General features: G+C 43.6%; 1 protein-coding gene across 3 annotated transcripts in view; it reads left to right on the top strand.

Moving 5' to 3' along the window:
• LOC126248597 (calcium uptake protein 3, mitochondrial) overlaps positions 1 to 15216 on the top strand; it is a 695970-nt gene that overhangs the window by 514651 nt on the left and 166103 nt on the right. For all 3 annotated transcript variants that reach the window (XM_049949722.1, XM_049949723.1, XM_049949724.1), the window contains exon 2: positions 11759 to 11903. In XM_049949722.1, coding sequence (XP_049805679.1) covers positions 11759 to 11903 — 145 coding nt within the window. The remainder of the gene's footprint in view (positions 1 to 11758; positions 11904 to 15216) is intronic.

The following is a 15216-nucleotide window of genomic DNA, read 5'->3' on the forward strand; positions in this document are numbered from 1 at the left end:
TTCTATTGTAACAGACATTTACCTTATTAGCTGAAAACTGCATTTAAAAATAATTTCTTTGCTGAAGGTAGATCCTTCTATTTCACCTTGAAGTACAATGAAACGGAATGTACTTCCTTCGCGAACGTGTTTCTGAAGTGAGCACGTGTAAGGATTTAATCCAAGATCAGGGGAGTGGAAAATGACTATGTAAAAGTCGCAAATTATGTGAATACTGAATAAGCGTGGGTATGTTATGCAGAAAGAGGCTAAAAATTTTCATCTCTTACATAAGTGTGTGTCCTTCAACGAACCACGTGACTTAACATGACCATACAGTTACCAAAGCAGAAAAATAATCATCTATTCATATCAGCTCTCTTAATAAGTGGAAAAGCAGTGGGATAAACTACTTACAGACTCAAATAAATGAGTAGAAAATGGATACTGAATCCCACGTATTCTGGAAATTAGCCACGTGTTTGCTATCGTGCGACCCTTAACTGAAAGTACGCGACCGGCTCTTGCGGCGGCCAGGAACCAACTCCCTCAAAATTCTCTTCCGCCACGCGCTCAGTGATCGACTGCTTCGCTTTGCCAGAACTCGACTAATCGTCGGTAATAAAGCTTTCGCCAATTATGGCTTACAATAAATCCGTCAACCTAGGCGTCAATACCATACCGTCCCGCCAATCCCCGTCGGTGCCTGCAAACGTGTGCTGATGTAATAGTTGTGCTGATATAATAGATCAGCAGCCCATCACAGCCTCCGCCAGGACTTTGCGCGAGAAGCTGTCTGGCGATGGGCGTCAACAGAATATAATAATTGGGGTGCTACGTGTCGCGTCGTGTCGTTCTGTCGGCTACCCCGTGGAGCTGGGTGACTATTTCTTCGAGAAGTCCCAAAGGACAATACAGCCGTGGCCCTCAGCTGGCGCGGTCGTGCCCAAAATATTCCTTTTGTGAGAAAACTGCCCCAGTCAGTGTAAAAATGGCTCTGACCTCTGACCTCTGAGACCTGACGCCAAAAGAGAGAGCCACCAGCCATGGGTGGGTCGGGACTTCGTCCACATTTCCCAGTGACCGAATGTTACCCACTCCTTCTGACCATTTACTGCTATTGTGAGCGGTTGGCCTCCTCACAGCCCAAAAGTGCCCACTCGTCCACGGTGTGAAATGAAAAGAATTACGATAGGCATGCATCCTATTCCCGAACATGCGCATACCGCTATGTAGCATCCAATTACCTACTTCCCATGACAGTGAAATATGGTAGCGACATGGCTTTGATTTGCGTGTATGCAAATTCAGATTTTAAAAATGCAAGATAGACTGGTTTGATGGCTCTTCATAAGTGCATGAAGAGGCCAGAGGACCTGCCGTCTTGCAATTCTAACCAAGTTGTTAAACCGAACAGAGAAACTAATTGCAGAGTGTCTCGTGTACATAAATCATAAAAACCATGTAACGGATAACTACGCAAAGGTCATGCAAGCAAGCAACAATCTCGCCATGTTCTTGGACCACGTCTCTTCAATGTGCCCATTTAAAAATCACAAGACAAGGGTCTATACCAAATGATTGAATACATCCCAGCAGGAAAACCACTGCATGTCCATGGCAGCAGACAGATGTAAAGAGTGTACCCTTTGTCCAACAACCATACGGGGTGTGGCTAACTCATTCTCCGCAGTAACTAACTGGCTAGTCTCATAATTTAAGGTGTGAGCTTAAGACACGCCTTTGCAGTTTACAAGCAAAAATGAAGCTACGATAGCAGACGGAAGAGTGGGTATATGTTCTTTGAGATATGCAAATGCTTATTGATACGCGTACGAGTACATAACATGTCTATAGGAGACGGGTTTCACTTACTGAACTTTGTTAGGACGCCATCGACAGAGACGGCCGTACCATTGTCCAATCTCAGTGAGTTTTCGGGGGCGATTGAGCGGTTATGAATCAGCGTATCTTCTCAGAATTTGCAGTGTCTTGTTAATAGTAACGTCAGGACTCTTACTGTCATCAGGCATGCTAAATACTATATTATTGAACATCTAGTGTGTAAGATTGACTGGTTACGGCACAGAATTCTTCGATACATGTCGCACTCAATAGATGATACAAAATAGATTATATAGTATTTCACTCTTCGTGCTATATAAATGATTGTAGCACTTTCAAGACTGCCACCTTCAGTTTACTTTTCTTAAAAATATTCCAGGGAAGTGACTTGGTGATATATTCAACAGATTACAGGACAATATTATCCACAGTTCTTCTAGTTTCTCATTTGAGTCGGAAATTTGGTGTCTTAATTTTGCTGTGGTAGTGGGTCTAAGAAAAGGATGTAGTTTTTCGCCCCTATTTTTCAATCTATACATCAAAGAAGCAATGACGAAAACAAAAGAAATGTTCAAGACTAGGATTAAAATTCAAAATGAAAGGATATCAGTAATAAGATTCACTGACTGACATTGCTACCTTCAGTGAGAGGGAAGAAGAATTACAGGATCTGTTGACTGGAATGAACAGTCTAATGAGTGCAGAATATGGATTGAGAGTAAACCGAAGAAAGACGAAAGTAATGAGAAGTAACAGAAATGAGAATTGCGAGAAACTTAACATCAGTATTGGGGATCACGAGGTGGATGAAGACAAGGAATTCTGCTACCTAGGCAGCAAAATAACCCGTGATGGAAGGAGGAAAAAGGACATAAAAAGCAGGCTAGCACTGGCAAAAAGGACATACGCGGCAAAGAGAAGTCTAGTATCTGACAGGCCTTCTGAGACTATACGTTTGGAGCACAGTATTGGACGGTAGTGAAACATGGGCTCTGGGAAAACCGGAACAGAAGAGAATCGGAAGAGTTTGAGATGTGGTGCTACAGACGAATGTTGAAAATTAAGTGGACTGATAAAGTAGTGTGAAGGGGTTCTGCGCAGAATCAGCGGGGAAAGGAATATATGGAAAACACTGACAAGAAGAAGGGACAGGACAATAGCACTTCCTTTAAGACATCAGGGAATAACTTCCATTTTACTAAAGAAAGATGTAGAGGGTAAAAACTGTAGAGGAAGACAGAAAGTGGAATTCATCCAGCAAATAATTGAGGACGTAGGCTGTAAGCGCTACTCTGAGATGCAAAGTTGGCACCGGAGAGGAATTCGTGGCGGGCCGCATCAAACCTGCCAGAAGACTAATGTCAACAACAACAAAAAAAATGGATATTGTGGATGAACCTGACCGAAAAGTTTACGTTTCTTCAGTGTACGCGTATTATGCTAGTGCATCACGCAGAGGCTCTTGATACGTTGTATATAAGAGGTCAGATCTTAGCATTTCTACACAAATAACGGTGATGGAGTAGGTACAGAATAAGCTGAGACGGAGGCAGCAGTCATGTGACGGGAAGCGGCCGGCTGGCAGCGAGGCAGTCCATGAGCAACACGTGATGTGTGCACGCGGTCCGCGCCACGTTTCTGGAAACGCTGCCAGCATCCCCGCATACGCCGAGCACAGATAGCACTTAGGCATCCGCATCGATCCGCTGTTTTTCCTTACAATAACTGATATTCAGTGTATGGCGGAATATATCTGCTGCATGTACCATATGCCCTCAGCCTGACAACGCGTTTTATTCGGTAGCAAGTGTCGCTCGGGAAAATTGATCGTCTTTGCACCTCTGCGTGTATCATAATATCTTTTTTTTAAGTTTGTAATAAGTGGGTAGTAAGTACCGAGGCCATTCTGGAAAGTAATGATATCGAAGCTTAAAGCTCTTTAAATTAAAAAAATTCTACGTATGTACTCATGTCTACGTAATCATTTCTCAACATAGTCACCCTGGCGACGAACACATTTCTCCCAACGAGACCAATCTGTTGATACCGTCACCGTAGAATGTTTTACTTTGTTGACGGATCCACAACCTCACCTCCGCTTACACCTCTTCTTCACTATCAAACTGAAGTCCTCCAAGGTTTTCCTTAAGTTTTGGAAACAGATGAAGATCGGATGGGGCCAAGTTGGGACTGTATGGAAGATGATGGAGGGTTGTGAACCCAAGGCGTCGGATAGTTGGAGATGTCGCAGCCCTCGTGTGTAGTCTGGCATTGTCATGCTCCAGGAACAGGTGTTCCATGTGTGGACGAACTTTTCTAATTGGAAACTCTCTGATTCTCACGCACCGACATAGTCACCTTACACACTACCATGACATACGGTACAGTTTGGAGCCCGCTAGCGGCAGAGGCCTACAGATATGTAGACATGAAGAATAACGATATAGAATGTTAATAACTTTTGTTTTATTTAAAAATCTTTAAGAGTTTTCACATTAAAAAGTCGGAGTCATTACTAGTTAGCAAGCTCTCGTCGTGTGTGTATACAGTCAGATGTCGTCACAGTTTCTTTGAATTTTATAAATAGTGTTTCACAAAATGTAAGACATATTTTGTAGTGTCTGCTGAGGAGGTGAAATGCCTCATACGTGAGGATCACATAATCCGGCTGCTAAGTACTTTTTAGTACTTTTTTTTTGCTCCTCTTCATGGCACTTATATTATGCGAATGACCATAAACTACGTGGTAGAGGATGATACTTGTAATATTCACAGATTCCGCCCTGAACTATTTGGCATCTCTGTCTCTCTCTTTTGTGTGTGTGTGTCAGCTGAATCATTTCATCATCTCTGTTTTCTCTCTCGATCGATAAGCGGGCCGGAGAACATTCGGACTGCTCTTCTTTCTGTATGCTTTATGTCCTCTGTTTGTCATACTGGCACTTGATGTGGGTCCCACACACTGGAACAGTATTCTGTCAGCAATCTGTTTCGTAGCTTTCGCACTGTTGGAGTTGAAATACACGGTGTAACTGAGTAACAGCAATCATATTCCGCTACTTGCTGCGTCCTACACATGCAATGTAATTAACTTCTGCCGAGTCTGCTGATAAACATGACAGTTTTGACACCATTATCAAGTTACAAACTACTGTTACATCTGTGTTGTCGAACTAGGTTATTCTTAGTGAAAAGCCGCCGAACTGCATTCGATCGGATTTCAGTCCGTTTACCATAATGATTTAAGACTATGGAGGAAACCTACAATCATTTTGAACTGCAGCGTGATTACGTGATAATATGATCAGTTGTAATCAGGGCCTTGGGTCATTTCAGTTTGTTGCCTATGGTCGCCAGTTTATTTTCGGCAGAATGTGAATTACTATATATGTGTTGCAGACAGTTGTGACGCGAGTTACGTGTTATAAATTTACGTGCTTTGAGTCGCAGAACATTACCCTCTGTAGCCGTGCAGTGTGAATGGGTGACACGTCCGCTCCGCGGGCCCCGTGACTTGCACGTGCTGTTGATGCAGACTGGTGGGAGCGCGTGCGCACCGGCCACAAATAGTCGCTCCAAATACTCGCTGCAGTTGTCTTCCGGAGTGCGCACTTGTCATCGTCCCGACGTCGCTTTGTCTACGCAAAGTAGAAAATAGAGGATTTATCCCAGCGTTACTTTCATCACGATGCTTCGGTATTGGATCAAGGTCAGACTTACACTCCTAAACCGCATAAACTTTAAATGTTTGACGGCCAGCTACCACGAAGAAGTAGCAGTGGTGTGGATGAGCAGACTGACTTCTCATACAATGAGATGTAATTGCAGGTGGGATGGTGGGTGGGTTAGGGGAGGGTGGTGTCAGTATTACTATTTATGGTCTCAGAAACAGTACGTTACTTAAAACCGACAAATTATGGACAACATTCATACTACACTGAAGCGCCAAAGAAACTGGTATAGGCATGCGTGTTCAAATACGGAGATATGTAAACAGGCAGAATACGGCGCTGCGGCCTGGCGCAATTGTTAGATCGGTTACTGCTGCTACAATGGCAGGTTATCAAGATTTAAGTGAGTTTGAACGTGGTGTTATAGTCGGCGCACGAGCTATGGGACACAGCATCACCGAGGTAGCGAAGAAGTGGGGAATTTCCCGTACGACCATTTCATGTGTGTACCATGAGTATGAGGAACCTGGTAAAACATCAGATCTCCGACATGACTGCGGCCGAAAAAAGATCCTGCAGGGACGGGACCAACGACGACTGAAGAGAACCGTTCAACGTGACAGAAGTGCAACCCTTCCGCAAACTGCTGCAGATTTCAATGCTGGGCCATCAACAAGTGTCAGCCTGCGAACCAGTCAACGAAACATCATCGATATGGGCTTTCGGAGCCGAAGGCCCACTCATGTACCCTTGATGACTGCACGACACTAAGTTTTACGCCTCGCCTGGGCCCGTCAACACCGACATTGGACATGCTGCCTGGTCGGACGAGTCTCGTTTCAAATTGTATCGAGCGAATGGTCGTGTACGGGTGTGGAGACAACGTCATGAATCCATGGACCTACATGTCAGCAGAGGACTGTTCAATCTGCTGGAGGCTCTGTAACGGTGTGTGGCTTGTGCAATTGGAGTGATAGGGGACTCCGATACGTGTAGATACGACTGACAAGTGACACGTATGTAAGCATCCTGATGTCGATTGTGCATTCCGACAGACTTGGGCAATTCCAGCACGACAATGCGACACCTCACTCTTCCAGAATTGCTATAGAGTGTCTCCAGGAACACTGTTCTGAGTTTAAACACATCCGCTGGCGACCAAACTCCCCAGACATGAACATTATTGAGCATATTTAGAATGTCTTGTAACGTGCTGTTCAGAAGAGATCTTCACTCCCCCCCCCCCTTGTACTTTTACGGATTTATGGACAGCACTGCAGGATTCATGGTGTCAATTCCCTCCGGCACTACTTCGGACATTAGTCGAGTCCTTGCCAAGTCGTGTTGCGGCACTTTAGAGTGCTCGCTGGGCCCCTACATGATATTAGGCAGGTGTACCAGTTTCTTTGGCTCTTCAGTGTATTATCACAGTGTATGATGCGACAAAATGACTATTGACACACTTTACTTCTATTAATTGGCTTCATACGTATTGCTTGCCGTCTAATGGCCATGAAAGACTACTTAAATATACCGAAAAAATAACGATATACTGTAGTTTTAGAACAGTGCTTCTGTTGTTACGTAAGTTGTAGTGTAATGTATAACTGATTTAGTTCATAATTTAAGAAATTGTTCATATGTAATTAAAGTGCATGTAATTTATTATTACTAATTAAACTTTTTATCTCGAATGCATCCTCGAATCAGCAGGCTCAGCTGCATATGTCCGGAGCAGTTCATCTAACAGCCTCGCCTGTCAGTGATTCCCTGACGCGAAGATTTTCCCAAACTACATTATATAGTAACGTATAATAATCATCAAAATATTTGTAACCTAATTTGCATTCTTGCAGCCTCAGTTTTATATCCTAATGATTAAGTCAATTTTTTAATAAACTAAAACATATATATGAACATTGTGTCTTGGTATTAGCGCAAGAGACGTAAATAGGCTACAGCAATCCTCCGTTTTCCGTATCTTCTACGCGCAGCTTTCTCGATGTGATTCTACCTAAAGTTATCATTCTAAGCCTCATTAACAATTTGCATAAAACCGTAACATCAGTTAGTTTCCTGGGACATGCAAGGAATGCCAGACCAGAGAAATAGCCGGCCGTTGTAGCCGAGTGGTTCTAGGCGCTTCAGTGCGGAACCGCGCTGCTGCTGCGGTCGCAGGTTTGAATCCTGCCTCGGACATGGATGTGTGTGACGTCCTTAGGTTAGTCAGGTTTAAGTAGTTCTAAGTCTAGCGAACTGATCACCTCAGATGTTAAGTCCCATAGTGCTCAGAGCCATTTGAACCATTTTGAACCAGAGAAATACACTCTGTGCATCCACATCCCTGGTACGCCTTTAAAGATTTTTATTAAGTATGAAAATGGTTTAGAAAATTGATTTCCTAGAGCTATTGGTTAGTGTTCAGTTTACTTGTGATAACTACTTTTGCAGAACACCGTTGTCGGTTTTCATTTGTTTTTTTATTCCTATGATCTCATAGTGCGCGGACACACACACACACACACACACACACACACACACACACACACACACACACACACACACACACACACACACCCTGCATCACCATTTTAGGCAAGGTCTTCGTGTAGATGTTTCGCTATTACCTTCCTCCTACATGTTATGAAGTGTCAGGTGTGTATCTGTGTCATGTGGATGATTGTGACGAGTGCGCGTACAGTGTATTGCTGAGTGCGTGTTATGGGTTAAGGGAAGGGAGAGGGTGGAATCCGGTGCTGGCACATTAGCCTATTCCTCTCGAATAGCACCAAGAGGGCCGCTGAAGTCAACATCCCCATCCGACGGACGCATCATCATCGGTAGTGTCACATGCCCGCACTTCACAAGACGCTGCGGAGAGGTTTGGAATTTAATCCAGAACGTTGGCGGAGGAGCTAGTGATCAGGACTTTAGGCAACTACCTCTCCTTACCTTGCTGGCCACATACTGGTAGTGACAATTTCATCCACCACCAGGATTCGAACCGGTGGACCTCAGAGTCGAGTGCTACCGCGCAAGAGTGCGTTAGCCACCTCGTTTGCGGAGGGGGGTTGTTTTTTGTAGTAAGATCTCATAATTTGGTTTTGTGCTGCATCATGCGCATCAGTATTATATTACTTAATAGAATTATTCCTCTGATACTTCTATATGCACTTTTCTTTCATTTGAATCGAGAACTATAGAGAATACACATACACTGAGGACAGGTTGACGCAGGACTCGAACCCTTAATATATGCTTTGAAAAGCAGCTGCACAACCCCAAAACCAGGCAAAAAAGTCCTAAAAATTTTTAGAAAGGCCTTTCACGTGCAGGTCAACATTTTTCCTGATACGTATCCCATTTTAGTATAATAACTGGTTGTGTAATGGTCTTGTACAGACAAAATAATCAGTGATAAATCACGTAGCTCCTCTTCGAACTTTCTAATTTCTTCAGACAATTCGACCTGATTTAGATTCTGTACAGACAAGAAATCCTCTAGAATAAGTGATATGTGTGTACTGGAATTTATCCCCTTCCTAACACTTACGTTTTATTTCCTTTCTAATTCTCGTCTGCCGTTACAACTGCTAAGGTGTGGCATAGTTATGTTGACGACACCTTCGTCGTGTGGAGCTGTGGTGAGGAACACGTCGCCGACATCCTTAGATACCACAGTCTGCATGCCAACATAAAATTTACTGTGGAACTAGAAAAGGACCAACAGCTACCTTTCCTAGATACGCTGTTTACGAGTAATGGTGAGAACTTGGTACACAGCGTGTATCGAAAAAAACAGACGCACACAAACACACATACAGCCCGATACCTGCAAGATCTATCAAAACATCACCCGAGCAAGAAAAGAGGGACGATTAATACGCACGCAACGCGCGCAAGACGAATACGTGTGCCACAGCACATCGGATGCGAGATATAACACCTGGATAGCGTTCTGAGGAGCAATGGGTACTCAACTAGTTGCATAAGAGGTGTCTGGAAATGGGTACTCAACTAGTTGCATAAGAGGAGTCTGGAAATCCATCCCTCAGGGGAGTGACACGTCTAAATAAGAAATGTTGGGCACAGCCTTTCTGCCATACACCCACAAGGTGACGGCCAGAATCAGCCGTATACTTCGCAAACACGGCGTACAGTCTATATACAAACAGACGAAGAAGGTCAAAAAGTGTCTCAGATAGGCAAAGGACAAAAGAGAGTCTTATAAGTTCAGCATGGACGTAAGTTTTTTTTTTTTCGGAAGAGCGCCATTTCATCCAAGTTCGCTTTCATAGCACCATCTATGTTTCTTTGTCCTCTTTACTGTGGCCTCTTCATAAACTTGCATATCAAGTTTTTCTTGAAAACTATTTTTCATTGCTTTCAGGATTTCTGTACTATCCTTAAGAATTCAGGTTTTGATAATTTTTTCTGTTCTGTGAGATAAATTTCAATTTTATATTGGCTAGATAATCGTTTTTTCTATACTTTCTCATTGTTTAGCTTGTACACTCATCATTTCCTTCTGATTTTGAAACGAGATGGCGTCTTGGTCAATTTGATATGCTCCTAAATGTGAATTTGGTGATTTCTGTGATTTCCATGTTTCTGTTTCATTTGATTTTTTAAATTGTGGGCATTAACTTTAGGTTAAATTCTTTGGATGGTCCTATGAGCTTTTGTCCATTCTTATTCATTCTTTTGTGGGGTGGATATTTTCAGTCTGCTTTCCTATATATTTTTCTCTTCTCCTATTTGCGCATTGAAATCGTCCCATAGTACTGGTGCTCTGAAATACTTCTTGGAATTTGACATTTCGTGCTCTCGAGCTTCCTAGAAGCATTCCACTTTTCCTAGATTTCTTTTATTGTCTTTGTCAGTTAGGGCATGGCAGTTTAATAAAGCATATGTTTCGTTCTCACTCTGAAGGTTTAAATTGAAAGGCGCTCGTCTGTGATAGAATTTACTATTCGACTGTTGGCGATGAAGTCTGCTCCTAGGTGCTGTATCCCTTTCCTCATTGGATTCCAGTCATTTTTATCTCTCGGGTTGCACCACAGAATTGAATACGCTTTTCAGCTTTTCTCTCAACATTACTCGTAGGTCCTTCGGGAACAATCGGACTCAGTGATTAGCACACTGCACATTTGGAGGAGTGGGCTTCCAATAATTGTCGATCCCTTCCTTACACTTGTATACATCGAGTTTATGCTCCGTCTCCTATGAACTCGTCGTCAATGGAATCTTTCTTCCTTGTGTGACCTGAAGCTCTGCTGCCACTGGCCTACCGCAGGGTTCCGTCAGCATTTGATTCTCCTCATGGCTATCAGTCTCTCTCTACCTAGCCCACGCGAGGCTTCATTTCTTTGGAAAAAAAAATGCGCTCGTTTGATCCTAGACTGTAGATGTAACACAAGACGAACATGTTCCTCTCACCTACGTAAGTGTGCTACAGCACATACCCAAGACGCACATGTACCCACAAAAAGCAGACAGGTGAAGCCCGTGAAGAATTCACGATAGCTTGATATAAGAAATGCTATTCTTGTTCTAACAACTGATGCTGCCCAGAGGAAACATATGTACCGTAACTGTTTGTCCCATGAGGTTCATTGAAAACATGAGTTAACACCCTCAAATCCTGTACTCTGCATTTAGGAATTCATCTAGCCATCTTTGTCGAGTCGTAAGAGTAATTTCATTGTTACAAAACCTTAAACAAACTGCATGTTGGCGTATTGAGAATGTGAAAAGATCTCGGAGGTCTCTGGTAGTCGGCTTAAAACTACAGTCTTTTTTGACAGTCCACTGGAGTCGTAACTGTTGGTAATATCGTCATCGAGCGTTACAGTTATGTGTCAGCTTCAGGATCTTCATCCCCACACCCTCTGAAAATTGCATCCATGTTCATTTGAAGTTTTTAAATTGCTGTTGGGTGGTCAGCCGAGTCCTGAAGTGTCCGGCTTTCCCCACGAAATAGTTTTATGCTGACCATGTATCAGTGTGACTTCTTACGGATTAATTCAACTTTTGGTTACGCTTCATCGCTACATGTAACTTTTAAACGCTGTAAATTAATGCTCATATTAGAAATTACTAGGCGTTAAACATAAATTCTTGCCATTATTATGGAGTTCATTGGCGGAAACCTACATTTTCATAACGCAGATGCGAGCAGTTAAGATCTGATCGTTGTGCCGCATCTCATGGCAGCAGAAAGCACTTATTCTGGCGAGAACTTACAAGGCTGTTATTTGCAGAGAGAAGAGGAGCCCCTGGTGCGCGCCGTGAAGCCTACGTCCCGCGAGCGGCGCTTCATCAAGTTCGCTTCAGTCGAGTATAATGGACAACTGTACATGACGCCGCAGGACTTCCTCGAGTCTGTCGTCGAACAAGAGCCTCGCCGTAAGTCTGCCTGCTTGCTGAATTGTTTTGTCATATAGGATTCCAAGCTTGATAATTTCCAACAGAGATACGCTATCTGTTCAAAAGTATCCAGACACAGCCAAGTAATGCGGAATTGACCACTAAATGTCCCTAGATGCACAAGTCGACTGATAGTTATGTGATTGTGGAGTGTAAACGCGAAGGAGAAACTACAGCTAAACCGATACAAGCCAGACTTTTATGTACTGACAGACAGGGACCGTCGAGCGTTTCAGAGAGCGGATGTAAAAAATTTCGTGAAATTAGCTGAGTGAGTTCCAGTAGTGCTACCAGCAGTCTAAGTACCACAATGACTGCGCTTAGGGAATTGAAAAAAAACTATGTACTATGGTCAAGGAGCTCCTCATGAGCCACGCGTTGCTAAAGTTAACGCCAAGCGCCGCCTGGGATGATGTAAAGAGCGACGCCACTGGGCAGTGGATGTTTGATACAGGTGTTTCGAAGTGATGAATCCGATGCAAGGGTTTGTGTTTGGCGAATGCCTGGAGAACGTTACCAGCCATCATGACTGGTGCCAACACTATGTGATCAAAAGTATCCGGACACCTGGCTGAAAATGATTTACAAGTTCGTGTCACCCTCCATCGGTAATGCTGTAATTCAATATGGTGTTGGCCCACCCGTAGCCTTGATGACAGCTTCCAGTCTCGCAGGCATCCGTTCAGTCAGGTGCTGGGAGGTTTCTTGGGGAATGGCAGCCCATTCTTCGCGGAGTGCTGCACTGAAGAGAGGTATCGATGTCGATCGATGAGGCCTGGCACGAAGTCGGCGTTCCAAAACATTCCAAAGGTGTTCTATAGGATTCACGTTAGGAGTATCTGTAGGCCAGTCCATTACAGGTATGTTATTGTCGTGCATTATGAACAGGTGCTCCACCGTGCTGAAAGATGCAATCGCCATCCCCGAATTGCTCTTCATCATTGGGAAGCAAGAACGTGCTTAAAACCGAGCGAGGCGGCGCAGTGGTTAGCACACTGGACTCGCATTCGGGAGGACGACGGTTCAATCCCGTCTCCAACCATCCTGATTTACGTTTTCCGTGATTTCCCTAAATCGTTTCAGGCAAATGCCGGGATGGTTCCTTTGGAAGGGCACGGCCGATTTCCTTCCCAATCCTTCCCTAACCCGAGCTTGCGCTCCGTCTCTAATGACCTCGTTGTCGACGGGACGTTAAACACTAACCACCTACCTAACGTGCTTAAAACATCAATATAGGCCTGTGCTGTGATAGTGCCACGCTAAACAACAAGGGGTGCAAGCCCCCCATGAAAAACACGACCACACCATAGCGCCACCGCCTCCGAATTTTCATGTTGGCACTACACACGCTGGCAGATGACGTTCACCGGGCATTCGCCATACCCACACCCTGCCATCGGATCGCCACATTGTGTACCGTGATTCGTCACTCCACACAACGTTTGTCTACTGTTCAATCGTCCAATGTTTACGCTACTTACACCAAGCGAGCCGTCGTTTGGCATTTACAGACGTGATGTGTGGCTTATGAGTAGCGGCTCGATCATGAAATCCAAGTTTTCTCACCTCCCGCCTAACTGTCATAGTACTTGCAGTGGATCCTGATACAGTTTGGAATTCCTGTGTTATGGTCTGGATAGATGTCTGCTTATTACAGATTACGACCCTCTTCAACTGTCTGCGGTCTCTGTCAGTCAACAGACGTGGTGGGCCTGTACGCTTTTGTGCTGTACGTGTCCCTTCACGTTTCCACTTCACTATCACATCGGAAACAGTGGACCTAGGGATGTTTAGGAGTGTGGAAATCTCGCGTACAGACGTATGACACAAGTGATATCCAATCACCTGACGACGTTCGAAGTCCGTGAGTTCCGCGGAGCGCCCCATTCTGCTCTCTCACAATGTCCAATGATTAATGAGATCGCTAATATGGAGTACCTGGCAGTACAATGCACGTAATATGAAAAGCGTACGTTTTTGGTGGTGTCCGGATACTTCTGATCACATAGTGTATACTGTTGCCTTTTTCCTAGACGTGAGAACGAAAATTGACCAAACACATTAATGGTCGCGGTTAACTTGTTAATGTCCCAGGGAACTGTCAATCATTTAATTTACACATCGCTCATCTGAGCATTTATACCTGTGATCAGACCTCACAGCTTAAGTTTTTTAGATTTTTTCGTCAGTTCTGTTCTTTTGCCAGGAATACCTAAGAGCTCCGAGCATCGTTTCCCTAGCTGAAACAACAATTTAGAGCCGAGCCATTTTTTAAAAACTTTTGCAGTCAATGAGACATCCACATCGCGCATGGTTGGGCTGAGCACGGTTCAAGTGTAGGTAGTTAGTCGCTTCCATTGTCTTCATGTTAATGTTAACTTTGGTAACTGTATGGTAACTGTGATTATTGCCAGTGCAGTGTAATGCAGTGTTAAGTTTACGTTTTTGTGGAAGGAGCATAGGTGGGAACTGGTGAAGGGACATGAGCAACTACAATAATACAGCAGAGTACAGTACAGGAATGCTGATACAACTATAGTGCGCGTCATTTATGACGGCGGCCGAATTTAGGTTCGTTCTACGCATCTGACGTCACAAAACACAGCCAATGAACAGAGAACGACGTTGTCAGATCTCGACTGCAATGCAGAGCAAAGACAAGTGTCTTCAGGTTTAGAAACGTTTAGTCATAAATAAAGTAATAGAACAAAAGCAATGTCTTGATAGCAGACTTTCTTTTATAGAAAGTTTGGAAAAAGCATTCTTTATACCAATTGGTTCATATTCTATTAATTAATTAAACCAAACAAGCAAATTCAGGCGATAGCAAGGAACGGTGTTTGTATCATTCTCACGAACCGCCTTTTCGCAATAAAGAACAGAGGTAATTGTTTATTTCCTATTGGACTTCGACGAAGCGTGAGTAATTCATAGTCATACCAACAGTGTTTGTCGGTATTTTGCGTGACTTTTTAGAGTCCTCCAGGAGTTATGTTGAATAACGAGCTGCGTTAGCGTAATGGTGCTTTAAAAGTGCTTTAAAATAAAGCCAAACGCGCCCGGTGTAAATAAAACTTTTGTTACGTTCGTGAAAGATGGAATATTTCCCAATATTACATACGTCACCTATCTGGTACTTAAATTAAAAGAGATATTGTTATACAGTAAATTTTATATGAAATTTAGGTATCTTGTCCACATTTCATTCTCAACATTGTGGCAACTAAAATCGACCATATGGAAAGTATACGCTATGGACTTTTACCTCTGCAAACTCTTCAAAATTTCGTGC

The sequence above is a fragment of the Schistocerca nitens genome, chromosome 3 (assembly GCF_023898315.1).
Source record: "Schistocerca nitens isolate TAMUIC-IGC-003100 chromosome 3, iqSchNite1.1, whole genome shotgun sequence".
NCBI classification, from domain to species: domain Eukaryota; kingdom Metazoa; phylum Arthropoda; class Insecta; order Orthoptera; family Acrididae; genus Schistocerca; species Schistocerca nitens.